At 41.6% G+C, this 13904-nt stretch overlaps 1 protein-coding gene across 6 annotated transcripts in view; it reads right to left on the bottom strand.

Moving 5' to 3' along the window:
• Positions 1-13904, bottom strand: part of slc25a26 (solute carrier family 25 member 26) — a 237138-nt gene that overhangs the window by 207050 nt on the left and 16184 nt on the right. For all 6 annotated transcript variants that reach the window (XR_012102146.1, XM_073072340.1, XM_073072338.1 and 3 more), the window contains exon 3: positions 23-132. Coding sequence is in view for 5 of the 6 variants with exons in the window: in XM_073072340.1 (XP_072928441.1) it covers positions 23-132 (110 nt within the window). In the remaining variant the exon portion in view is untranslated. The remainder of the gene's footprint in view (positions 1-22; positions 133-13904) is intronic.

Here is a 13904-nt window from a genome sequence, read left to right as displayed (position 1 = left end):
AGTGTAAAAATTCAAAACTCACCATCTCCCCTAAAGAAGCAGCAAGCATATGAAGAAGTGGAGCCTGTTTAGTAGATAGCATTGGACCCAGCACAGACTTTGTGCACTCGTAGGTTACAAAGAAAAGAGCAGCTGAAATTAAAGATATACAAAATATGAAGATTAAAATCAGTGGAAAATTGTAGTGTGATCAAGTTACTCAAAAAATAATTTCCAGTACACTCAAAGATTGAACTTTGAACATTCTATGAATAACTCATTTAAATTTGAACACATAACTCTTAAAATTGCATCAATTCATCATTAAAGTATAAAGCAAGAACATTTGACTTTCAAAAGTTTCACTCAAATTTAATTCTAGCCTCTGGGCATTTGGCATACGCCATGAAGAAATTAAATAACTTATACCATTATATTTAATGTCATCTTCTTGTTTCAAAATAGTGGTCTTTTCTTTGAATCTGGATTATCTATATAATGTTGGTGGTACTAGCATGGTGTTAAACTGCAGCTGGCAATGAAATAATGATGGCTTCCGACTAATTTTTCATATTTTTATGCATTAAAGTGCAAGAAATAAATAAAAGATTGAACTGCATTAAATTAATTTTCACTTGCAGCAAATGACGATTGAGCAGACTAACATATTTTATGTTATCCCCAATTTTCAACAAAGTTGCAAGTCAGAGCATAAAATTATGAAAAAAGATTCATGTCAAAGCAAGATAAGGACGAAATGTGAATTTGAATTGTTAAAATAAACGGAGTAACTTAAAAGAAAAAACTGCACACGCTCAAGATTTGAACACAGACACGTTGTACAAGATTGCCAACTTTCTGCCTGCATGCAGAAAACAGAAAACTAGAGCATAATTAACTTTGAAAAGCATGTAAGCAAGGAGTACAAGTCTCTGACACATTTCAACCTGATGGTTAGTGTGGATAAGGGCTAAGGACAGTGGAAATTTCACATTGACAAGAATATTTGCAGCGTAATGATGGATAATATTACAACCACAGTTCAACCATTTTGGATTACCAACTATTATCGGTGCTTTGAGTCTTTGATCACAGACTGATATACACACCACTGCTGCACAGAAGAAACTGAACATCATCAATAGTAATGTACTTTTTAAAAAGAATTGTTAGCAACTACTATATGACGTGGAAGGAAAGAAATTTGTAATGCATTTTCAAAAGCTTAGCCAAACGGAATATACAACAGAAATTTGATATGAAATCAAAATGCTCCTTAAAAGTAATTGTCTCAAATATGTTTTCTTGTTAAATGTGCTCTCTTTAGCCTTGAGTCTGTGCATCTTGGAATCAAGTTCAAGGCTAGCCACACATTACTGTAGTCCTTGAGACTGGATTATCAGATAAAACTCAAAACCTAATTCCATTGCTGTCTTCAGATGGATGTAAGTAAATTACACCAGACAAAAGACCAGTGTACCTTATGGATTGTGGGCTGCTGATAATGAAAACCACCGTGAAATTTCCCCATCATGCACCATTTTATTTTAAAATCACCTATATTTGTTATTTCAATTCATAATTCAAGTCAGAATAATTGATGCCAAGATTAAGGAAGACAATTTTGTTATAGAACATAAAAACCTACAGCACATTACAGGCCCTTCGGCCCATAATGTTGTGCCAACCATGTAACATACCCTAGAAACTGCCTAGAATTTCCCAAGCACATAGCCCTCTATTTTCCTAAGCTCCAGGTACCTAAGAGGCTCTCAAAAGACCCTGTTGTATCCACTTCCACCACCGCCGCCGGCAGTGCATTCCACGCACCCACCACTCTCTGTGTGGAAAAACTTACCCCTGACAACCCCTCAGTACCTCTTTCCAAGCACCTTAAAACTATGCCACCTCGTGCTAGCCATTCCAGCCCTGGGAAATAGCTTCTGGCTATCCACACGATCAATATCCCTCATCATCTTATACACCTCTATTATGTCACCTCTCATCCTCCGTTGCTCCAAGGAGAAAAGGCCAAGTTTACTCAACCCATTCTCATGAGGTACACCCTCCAAATAAGGCAACATCCTTGTAAATCAGCTCTGCACTCTCCCTTTGGTATCCAGATCCTTCCTGTAGTGAAGTGACCAGAAATGAACACAGTACTCCAAGTGGGGTCTGACTAAGGTCTTGTATAGCTGTAACATTACCTCATGGTTTTTGAACTCAATCCCACGGTTGATGAATGCCATTATATGCCTTCTTAACAACATTGTCAACCTGCGTTTTATTTTTTACCCCCACCCCTCCCCCACTCCTGCAGTGTTGATCCACAAATCAAACAGGTCATCAGTGCCAAGTAATTCCAAGAACCTCTAGTGGGACCAGGAAAAAAAAATCACATGGAAGGCATTCAAGGATGTTGCCAAAACTTTTCTTGGCAACTACCAAGCACCGGACTACGTGCAGCTGGTTGACAACATCCTTCAAGCATACAAAAACGTGAAGTGTAAATTGTCACCAAAGATTCATTTTCTGCATTCCCATTCAGACCCCTTCTGTACAAATCTTGGCACTGTCAGTAACGAGCATGGTGAAAGGTTTCATCAAGACACTGTGGTCATCGAGAAACAGTATCAGGGCAACTGGAATCCATCAATGTTGGCTGATTTTTGTTAGACACTTAAGCGAGAAGCCCCAGACACCGAGTACAAACAAAAATCATCAAAACATTTTTATTTTAGTTGAACATAGCAGAGTCAGCACTGCTATGCAATTCAGCACATTATATTCAATAACAATTAATTTCTTGCTTCTCCAAATTCCAACACGAGACAAGTAAGCTGAAATTATATTTGTTTTCAGCTTCAGGTGGTCTATCACAAACCAAAAGTCTGAGGAAGCAACACTTTCAAAAAAAATTGTCCAGAGTTATACAAGACAACTAAAGAGTTTAATTCAAAAGAATGGAGAGCTCTCTTGGCATTGTTGCCAATTAAAAAAAAACACATCACCAAGCCATTTATCACACTTTACCCATGGAGCAATCTATTGCCAATTTTCCAAATTTTACAACAGGGACTAAAATTATATCTAGTATACAAATACTTTGAGAAATACAGTGTACAAGTAGACAATATAAATGCAAGTTTTACGTTCTGAAAGCTTTCCCAGGTGATATTAAATAGGAAGCCCCTATTAACAAAGTATACTTTATTCAAAATAAAATTATTTACAATAAACTATTCAATGATTCTTAATCCTTTACAGACATTTCCACTACATTCTATACATTTCCACACTTTCAGCCACTCACGTAGCACTCTATTGGTTCATCTTAACCCACCCTTGTTGAAGGGTAAACTCCCCGCCACCCAAACCCCTCCCACTCCCATGGAAGAAGAATCCTAAACTGTGGTCCTTCCCCACTGGGCCCTTGCAGTGGCTGCACCGAGTTTGAGTGCGTCCCTCGGCACGTACTCCTGTAGCCGAGAATGTGCCAGTCGGCAGCATTCCCCCACGGACATCTCCGTGTGCTGGTAGGCCATCAAGTTTCGGGCTGACCAAAGAGCGTCTTTCACCGAGTTGATGAGCTGCCAGCAGCACCGGATGTTGGTCTCCATGTGCGTCCCCGGGAACAACGCGTAGGGCAGAGAGTCCTCTGTTACGTAGCTGCTGGGGATGAAGCGTGACACCAGCCCTTTCATCCTCCTCCACACCATCTCCGCAAACCCACAGTGTGCAAAGAGGTGGGTCACTGACTCCGCCTCACTGCAGTCCTCCCGTCCGCAGCGGGGTGTGGAGACGACGTTCGAGGCGTAGAGGAGGGATCGGACTGGAAGGGCCCCTCTCACCGCCAGCCAGACGAGGTCTTGGTGCCTGTTGGTGAGGTCTAGCGATGAGGCATTTTGCCAGATGAACTGGACAGTCTGCTCAGGGAACCACCCCACTGTGTCCATCACGTCCTTCTCCTGCAGTGTCTGCAGGACATTCCGTGTTGACCACTGCCTGATGGCCCTGTGGTCAAAGGTGTTGTCCTGGAAGAACTTCTCCACGAACAACAGGTAGTGCAGCAACGACCAGCTGACTGGGGCGTTGAATGGGAATGGGGCCAGACCCATCTTCATAGCCAGGGCAACAGGTATAGAGAACCTGGGCACATAGTAGTACTTGGTGCCCACATATTTGGGTTCAACACACAACCTGATGCAGCGACACATGAAGCTGGCCATCAGGATGAGGGCGACATTGGGAACATTTTTGCCCCCATTGTCCAAGGACTTGTGCATGGTGGCCATCTGACCTGTTCCATCTTCGATCCCCAAACGAATCTGACGATGGCTCGGGTGATTTCCGAGCTGAAGGAGCGGGGGACTGGCCACACCTGTGCCAAGTACAGCAGCCCTGAGAGCACCTCACACCTGATGACCAGGTTCTTGCCCGTTATCGATAGGGAGCGCCCTCCCCACAGTCCCAGTTTCTGTTTTACCTTGGCAGTCCGCTCCCGCCAGTTCTTATTGCACGCCTCGGGCCCCTCCGAACCAGATCCCCAACACCTTCATGTGATCAGACCTGATGGTGAAGGGGACACTGGATCAGTCGGGCCAGTTGCCGAAGAACATGGCTTTGCTCTTCATGTGGTTGACCCTGGTCCCCGCCACCAGCTCAAACTGTTCGCAGATGCTGATCAGCCTGCGAACTGACCTCGGATCAGATGGCTTCGGCAAAGGGCTCAATGCAGCACACGAACAAGGCGGGAGAGAGGGCAGCCCTGCCTGACTGCAGACTTGAGGGGTAAGCTGTCTGTTTTCCACCTGTTGACCTGGACTGCACTACAGATGCCTGTGTAGAGCAGTTTGATCCAATGCCTGATTCCTTCCCCAAATCCCATTTTGGACAGTATGTCCACCATGTAGGTGTGCAATATCCTGTCAAAGGCTTTCTCCTGGTCCAAGCTGACCAGGCAGGTGTCCACCCCACTGTCCTGCACGTAGGCGATGGTGTCCCTCAGCAGCGCGAGGCTGTCTGAGATCTTCCTGCCCGGTACAGCACAGGTTTGGTCCGGGTGGATCACCTGTCCCAGAGCAGACTTAACCCTGTTGGCAATAACCTTGGACAGGATCTTGTAGTCCACATTCAGGAGTGATATGAGCCTCCAATTTATTACGTCCTCCCTTACTCTTCCTCTTTGTAGATGAGGGTGATGATGCCCTTCCTCATGGATTCTGACATGCTGCCAGCTAGAAGCACAGCGTTGTACAATTCCAGCATGTCTGGGCCCATCCAGTTCCACAGAGCCAAATACAACCAACCGGTAAGCCCTCGCTTCCGGGAGTCTTACTCGACACAAAGGAACGGATGGAGCCTGTTAGTTCATCCAGGGTCAGTAGCTGGTCCAGACTTTCCCACTTGTCATCGTCTAAGTCCTGCGCGATAGATGACAGGAAGTTGCGGGAGGCTGTGGTGTCTGTGGCCTTCCTATTGTACTGACCGGCACAGAAGGACCTGCAGGTCCTCAATATGTCTGTCTGCGAGGACACAACTGAGCTGTCCTCTTCCTTAAGGTTGTGGACCACAGAGCTCCCCCTGTGCACCTTTTGGAAGAAGAAGCATGAGCACGCTACACACATAGAACTATTTGTCGGGCTCATGGGTTTGGGAAGTCCTGGTAATTTGGCAAGTTGTTGCAGCTTTGATCGTCTTGCTGACACAGACCATGGTGAGCTGAGGGTGGAGAGAGTAACTGCTCAAGATTTGGATAGTGTGCAGATCAGATTCATTTGTTTTGGGTGGTATTGAGCTCGAGTGCTGTTGAAGCTGCATTCAATTTAGGAAAGTGCAGAGCACCAAAATGAAAGAATGGCTTTGGAGAGTCTAGAGGCAAATCATTCACTGTAGAGTGTCAGGTGTCACATTTGCTGTAATAACCATAGAATTTATTTGGTTGATTCAGTGACAGCAGAATAGTAACTAAAGAGAGAGATATGTCAAGGGAAGATAAAAAGCCCTGCACTTGGAAATACTGACTGCTTGCTACCTTGCGTGGTATGAATATTAATTGCCCCTTATTACAATATGTCAGAAGACTATGCATTGGTCTGCTTCATTCAAAGCAGCAGCAAATGCAACTGAACACTGATCAAGACTCAGGAGCAGAATTTGGCCACTCAATCCATCGAGTCTATTCTGCAATCCAATCATGACATTTATCATCCCTCTCTACCCCATTCTCCTGCCTTCTCCCTGTAAACAACACCCTATCTAACCAACAACCTATAAATCCCTTGACTTGGTCTCCATAGATATCCTCTGGCTAAACAAAACCCTCCTCATCTCTGTCTTAAAGAGACGTTCTTCTAATCTGAGACTTTGCCCTTCGGCTCTCGATTCCCTCCACTACTGGAAACATTCTCTCCATGTCCACTTTAACTAGTTCTTCCAATATTCGGTTGGTTTCAATGTCACCCCACCTCATTTTTCTAAACCCCAACAAGTACAGGCATAAAGTCATCAGATGTTCTTCGTATATTAACACTTTCATTCCAGTGCACTCCTCTGGGCTCTCCATTGCCAGCACATCCTTTCTTTGACATGGGCCCCAAAACTGCTTACAATAGTACAAATGCAATGTCACCAATGCCTTAAAGCCTCCACATTACACCATTGCTTTTATATTCCCCTCCTCTCGAAATGAATGTTAACATTGCATTTGCTTTCCTCACCACTGACTCAACTTGCAAGTTAACCGCCAGGGAATCCTGCACTAGGACGACCAAATCCCTTTGTATATGATTTCTGAATTCACTCTCTGGTTAGAAAATAGTCTGCACCTTTATTCTGTTTGCCCAAGTGGATGACCGCACAGTTCCCCGCACAGTACTCTATCTGCCACTTGTTGTTCATTCTAATCAGTCCATTTTTATATCTGACTTCATGGCAGCAGGAAGATCACCAGCAAAGCATCTGAGAATGCTGGACACAAGACACTGGAATGCTGAACTGTGGCGGCACAAGAACGGTCTGGCCAACAACAATTACAATGATTCCATACGCATGACAAACATCAAAGCAAAATCAAAAGCAGCCACTTTGATCCTCTGGAATCCTGGGATTCATTCTGCGCTTAGACCATCACTGTTAAGGACATCCGGTGCTGTGGCCCTGACTATATCTAAACAAAGCAGTGAACACATCAAGGAATAAGTCAACAGCACCGCCCACAGTAGCTGATGGCTATAAAAGAATGATGGAGTAATGATTAGCTGAATTAGACTTGTCCCACTTTCTGTGTTCAAAGCAAACTTGGCAACCACGTTATCGTTTAGATGCTAGTGTTGTAGTTGTTTGATTTGAAGTGCTATAAATTTTGCATCACCAATCCTCAAAAAGTAGGGGCACGTTTGGGATCTTTTAAGTTATGCTGCAGCCAATGTGCTTGGCTTTTTCAAAGATTCAAAGTGCATTTATCAAAGTATGCATGCAGTAAACAACCCTGAAATTCATCTTCCCCACAGACAGTCACGAAACAAAGAAAAACATCAGCCTACCCCCACCCGCATGAAAAGACAAATCGTGCAAACTGCAACAAAAAAAATGTGAAACACAAAATCAAGAGTCCAAGCATATTTCGGTTCAGCTCCATGTTATCTGTAGGCCGCCCTGATTCAAAATCACCCAAAATAGCAAGAACAGTAGCAACCAGAAACATCACAGCATGAACTACAGAGTCCAATCAACAAACAGTGCTGATTAAACCTTGCTCTGGCACCAACCTCCAACAGCATTCAGGGAAAGAGGCCATTTGAATACAGAGAGCGAGAGGCTGGTGGACAGTGCTGAACGCTCGCTTGTCTCAATGATTTCAATCTTCCTCAGTGCTTTAATTGGAGAGATTGGTGAGGAATGAAGTCAATCATGGGCGCACACACTCCACCTCTTAAGCTCACTGGCCCCAAGACTCGTGGAGAGAGCGAAGCACCAGATCGCTCAATCAGCTCAAAAACACACAACCAAAATGTAGATCACGGGCAGTGAACGGTAGATCACAGCCTCCAACAGTAGCAGAACCACATTTGGAAGAAAAAGATGTAAAAGAAGTGAATAGTAGTTTTGTGAACCATTGGGGGGATGTCACCCTTGGCAGTGTTGTACGCTACCGCCATCTTCTTTTGGATTTCATGATTTTTGTGTTAGTAAATCAGATTTACGGAGGATTGAAACTACTATGAATAGGAGCTTATATGTCGCTCAAAGAGGATCATCCACTCAGCACTTCTGGCTGATTATGGTTGTAAATTCTTTAACCATGGATTTTCAAAAACACGCCGGCTTCTTTCATCTTTGAAGATGAGTGTTCATCATTACAGGTGGGTTGGCTAGGTTCCAATTGTTGGAATCAGTTAGCTGTCCGTCTCTACCATGTTGCCTCTCCTCAAAATATTTCAATGTAGTTTAAGTTGAGCTTGGTGCTTCCCTTGGAATACCTTCATACATTCCTCAATAAATTAGTATCTATCACCTACATTGATGATGATGGGACAGAAAGGGATTTACCAGATTATAAGATTACAGATTGTAAAAATATATTTCCGCTGGCAAAAATATATAGCAGATCAGTTTTGAAGTGAGAGGTGAGATAATAATCCACCCCATTTAACACAAATGAGACACTTCATATTGTACTGGAGAATTTTGTCACGCTGAAAACAACTATTAAACAAAGCACTCACAGCAAGCAATACAAAATCAAAAATTAATCACCCAGCAGTAAAGGAATAAAATACACATTTCAGAACTGACACAGCTGATGCGCCGCCTTCAAAGAATTTTAAATTATTTGCAATAAAGCCTTATTAACGTACTTGTAATTGTATTAGATTCCAAATTTTTGGCAAAAGTGTGCCCTGAAACTTAAGGCATTGTGTTCTCTAATTCAATAAAATTGAAACAAAATGAGTTTTTGAACAAAAAATGATCGAAAAATAGAATAAACTAAATACACCGGGCAAGTGATGTCTGCAGTTAAAAGAGGTATAAACTCAGAATTTCTATATAATCTTGCCATATCTATCTATTATATTAAAGTGAAGCAGGCTTGATGAATAACTGTAGTCCAACTATGTGGAAAAATTAAGGGGTAAAACTGTGCAATTAATAAATAGAAAAGGACAAAGGATGATAAATAGATAGATAGATAGATAGATAGATACTTTATTCATCCCCATGGGGAAATTCAACTTTTTTTCCAATGTCCCATACACTTGTTGTAGCAAAACTAATTACATACAATACTTAACTCAGTAAAAAAAAATATATGATATGCATCTAAATCACTATCTCAAAAAGCATTAATAATAGCTTTTAAAAAGTTCTTAAGTCCTGGCGGTAGAATTGTAAAGCCTAATGGCATTGGGGAGTATTGACCTCTTCATCCTGTCTGAGGAGCATTGTATCGATAGTAACCTGTCGCTGAAACTGCTTCTCTGTCTCTGGATGGTGCTATGTAGAGGATGTTCAGAGTTATCCATAATTGACCGTAGCCTACTCAGCGCCCTTCGCTCAGCTACCGATGTTAAACTCTCCAGTACTTTGCCCACGACAGAGCCCGCCTTCCTTACCAGCTTATTAAGACGTGAGGCGTCCCTCTTCTTAATGCTTCCTCCCCAACACGCCACCACAAAGAAGAGGGCGCTCTCCACAACTGACCTATAGAACATCTTCAGCATCTCACTACAGACATTGAATGACGCCAACCTTCTTAGGAAGTACAGTCGACTCTGTGCCTTCCTGCACAAGGCATCTGTGTTGGCAGTCCAGTCTAGCTTCTCGTCTAACTGTACTCCCAGATACTATAGGCCCAGGCAACACCCACCATTTCGAAACAACACAGCAGAATTTCAACCACAGCAGAGAGCCTAATCTGATTGCAAATAACAGTATCATTTTCAGGTTGTGATTCAAAGATCTATACAGGTTTTTCCCGTTATTCGAAGGTAGAGCGTTCCTTATGAAATGGTTCGTAAGCCGGATTGTCGTAAAGTGAAGAAGCAATTACCATTTATTCATACGGGAAAAATTTGTGAGCGTTCACAGACCCAAAAAAAAAACCTACCAAATCATGCCAAATAACACATAAAACCTAAAATAATAGTAATATATAATAAGAAATAGTAATTATATAGTAAAAACAGGAATGATCTGATAAATTCACAGCCTATATAAAGCAGGAATATTTTTCTGCAATCACTGCAGCACTGTTTACAGTAACGAAGAACTCATGCAAGTGTTCTCGGCAGAAACACTCGGCACAAGCGCTCTCGGCAGAAACACTCCTTCCAGTAACCCTTAAGTTAGGAAACTGCCAAATCATACCAAATAACACATAAAAATACACAGCTTATATAAAGTAGAAATAATATATGCCCAGTGTAGTTTCACTTACCGGAATCGGGAAGACAGTGAGCACACTGATGATGGTTTGTTAGGCTGAGTCGTTGGGATGTTGAGTCTGGAGTGTCATCTCATCGTCGTCTGTTTCCATCAGGGCAGGCAGGTCATCTTCTTCTATGTCTGCCTGCCTCAATGTTGAAGGTCGAGTTTCGTCGTCTGCTGTGGCTGAAGTGGACGACTTGAAAAACGACAGTATGCTTGACTGCTTAGCCTCGTGCATTTTTCTATCATACAGTTCTTTGTAAGCACTCAAACCATCCTGCAAATATGCCCTAAACCTACGAACCCTTTCAAAGTTAAAGTCATACTTTTCTGCAATCATTGCAGCGTTGTCAATGGCAGCGAAAATCTCACGCAATTGCTTCATGTTCAGTTCCTGGACGACTTCACTTTCACTACTGCGTTCGGTTTCAATTGTTATCCTTTCCTCTTCATCAGCTCTTCATCTGTCAGTTCTTGGTCATGGGATGCCAAAACCTCTTCAACATCATCTTCGTCAACTTCCACAAACCCAACCTCCTTAGCCAAACTCACTATGTCCTTACTTCGTTCACAATGATCGAACCGCTTAATTATGTCTAGTTTTACGCTAAGTGTAACACCCTTATGAGCTCTTTTAGGCTTTTCCGATACCTTAGAACTCACCTTGCTAACAGATGCACAAAATAAATTGACATAAAGCACAGATGCTCACAGGCACGTGTTTAAGCAATGCTGGCTAGAATGCAGTTCCAGGGGAGGAGCTTGGCTGTTCGGTGCGCACGCTGCCTTTTTTTTTGTAACAGTGAAAACACCTTCTGTTAGCGAAAACAGGTAACTAATGTGGTCTTTCGTAACAGTGAGGTGTCATAAAGCGAACGCTCGAAAAACAAGCAACACCTGCACTCCTTTGTTTAGTTGCAATTGTAAAATCTCCTATGAAACAGCATAGTCGGGTAGCATTTTAGAACTTAGTTTAGACATTAAAAAATATTCTTTGAACTAAGAGCAGTAATCTGAAACATAATTACCAGAAAAACAGCTTCCGTTAACCATTGTGCATATTGCATATACAGGACAACCCTGACATATAAAAAACAAACTGAAAATGAATCTAGAAAACATTATGCATTATTTACAGTTTGCTTGTGTACATGATTTTACCAATTTGCATCATTTAATATGTTTCAAAGACAGAATTGGTGTTCTAGCCACTTAAAATGAAATACCATTTATTTTAAGAGCCTTCACAAAGAGTGCATGCAATTCATGGACATTCTCCTGCCTAATTAATTGTGGACAGGATCTGCAGCCATATCAATGGCTTTAAAACCAGTGCAAAGGATGGCACAATTTATGCCACAACTAACCCAAAGAAATCAAAATACTATAACAAGTAATAACTATTCAGCACATCAAATATGCATTGGCTCCATTGAATAGCAATTTTCTTCATACTATTTTCAATTTCTTCAAAACATCGAAGTTCAAAGTAAAATATATTATCAGAGTACATATACGTCACCACATACAATGCTAAGATTCTTTTTCCTGCAGGCTTACTCAGCAAATCTACAGAATAGCAACTATAAACAGGAACAATGAAAGAGCAAGGAGAGCAGAGAAGACAACCAACTGTGCAAATGCAAATATTAACATACAGCAATAAATAATGAGAGCACGAAATAACAACATAAAGACTCCTTAAGGTAAGACTACTGGTTGTGGGAACATCGCAATAGATGAGTGTAGTTATCCTCTTTTTGTTCAAAAACTGATGGTTGAAGGGTAGTAACTGTTCTTGAAGCTGGTGATGTGAGTCTTGAATTTCTCACACCCTATTCCACATAATGCACATTCCCACAGCATTTATCCAGTTCCTTTGCTTTTTGAAGCTCAGAATGAATCTTTATTCACATTTTCAGGTTGTACATTCCATACATTAATCAACTGCTTATTGCACTTGCAGAGTGGAAAGAGCCTTTTTTAAATATAAATTTTATCTGTTTTTCATCAATCTAACTTTCACTATCAGTTTTGTTAAGAGCAACCAAAGCTTTTCCAGTTTATTCAAACAATAATTCCTACTCTTAGAGATTTTCCAATTAATCTCTTTCTACTCTCCAAACCAATCACTTCCAAAATGCACTGAATTCCAGAATTGGTTGCAATATCCCACGTTGAATTTCCCCATTTCCTTATGCTAGTTTAACTGACAATTAACAACATCATTTGTAACAAGAAATCAAGGCAATCTGTAGGAAGTTGAGAAGAGTGGCATATTTTTGTCAGAAAGGTCAGATTGAATTGATTCTTGGCGTCAATAACTTCTGATCATTCACAATAACTTGCAAGACTTGAACTATAAGATGTGTCGCTACTTTCATTCAGTAGTGACACTGGACCCTCCCATGGTGGAATGCCAAATGGCATCAGTTAAGCAGAAAATCCAGGCTCATATTCATAACAATAATTTTTAACAAAGAGGAATGGTTCCAGGGAAGGCAGTCACACTTCAAGTAATTTACATGATTATGTTAAAAGTATTAAATTGCTAAATTTTAATAACACTTCACCATTTCATAATTGTTCATAATTAATAGCTTAAATTTCAGTCATCTCTAAAAATAACAGAACATCAGAGCCTTTCACAGGCATTTAACATTGTCTAACAACACACAGCTTTTAACAATGCATAAGCAGTGGGGTACAGTTTAATCAAATGTTAACCAGGGAATTTTGAGGATTAAAACTCACCACTTCCAGTGAGAAGGCCCTGCAACCCACAGAGTTTCATCCATTTGGAAGCAGTTCTGGGGATCAAGCAGCTTCTGCAGTGAGTGCAGGGGACCACCTTAAATAGCCCAAGTTGAACCAGTCTGGGGAGTATTCTGGCCCTAGGGCCATGTTAAACACCGTTGGTGCACATCATTTACTTTTCCCCTCATGAACACTTGGGAGATCATAAGATCGCCCTAACGCACCTCAGGCAGAAATCTCAGAATCAGAACTTAGATGATACACAAATTTGTTATTTTATGGCAGCAACACAGTGCAAACACATAAATTAAACACAACAATTACAAACAAAGTGCAGAGAAAGGAATAACAAGGCAGTGTTCATAGAACGTTCAAAAATGTGGTGGCAGAGAAAGAGAAGCTGTTTCTGAATCTCTGTGCGGGTCTTCAGCCTACTATACCTTCCCATAGTGAGAAGAGGGCATGTCTCGCAGGGCAAGAATCCTTGATTACATATTGTAGTCTTGAAGCAACACCTCTTCAAGATTCAAGGTGAGGGACCAGTGGGTTGGAGGATAACTAATGTTGTTCACCTATTTAAAAAGTGACTAAAAATAAACCAGGAAATTATAGGCCAGTGAGCCTGACATCAGTACTGGGAAAGTTATTGGAAGGTATTCTAAGGGACCGGACACAAGTATTTGGATACTCATGGACTAATTAGAGATAGTCAGCATGGCTTTATGCATGTCTAGCCAATG

The sequence above is a fragment of the Hemitrygon akajei genome, chromosome 19 (assembly GCF_048418815.1).
Source record: "Hemitrygon akajei chromosome 19, sHemAka1.3, whole genome shotgun sequence".
Classification (NCBI taxonomy): Eukaryota; Metazoa; Chordata; class Chondrichthyes; order Myliobatiformes; family Dasyatidae; genus Hemitrygon; species Hemitrygon akajei.
The sequence above is the reverse complement of the archived record's forward strand: the minus strand, read 5'-3'. Positions and strand labels throughout refer to the sequence as shown.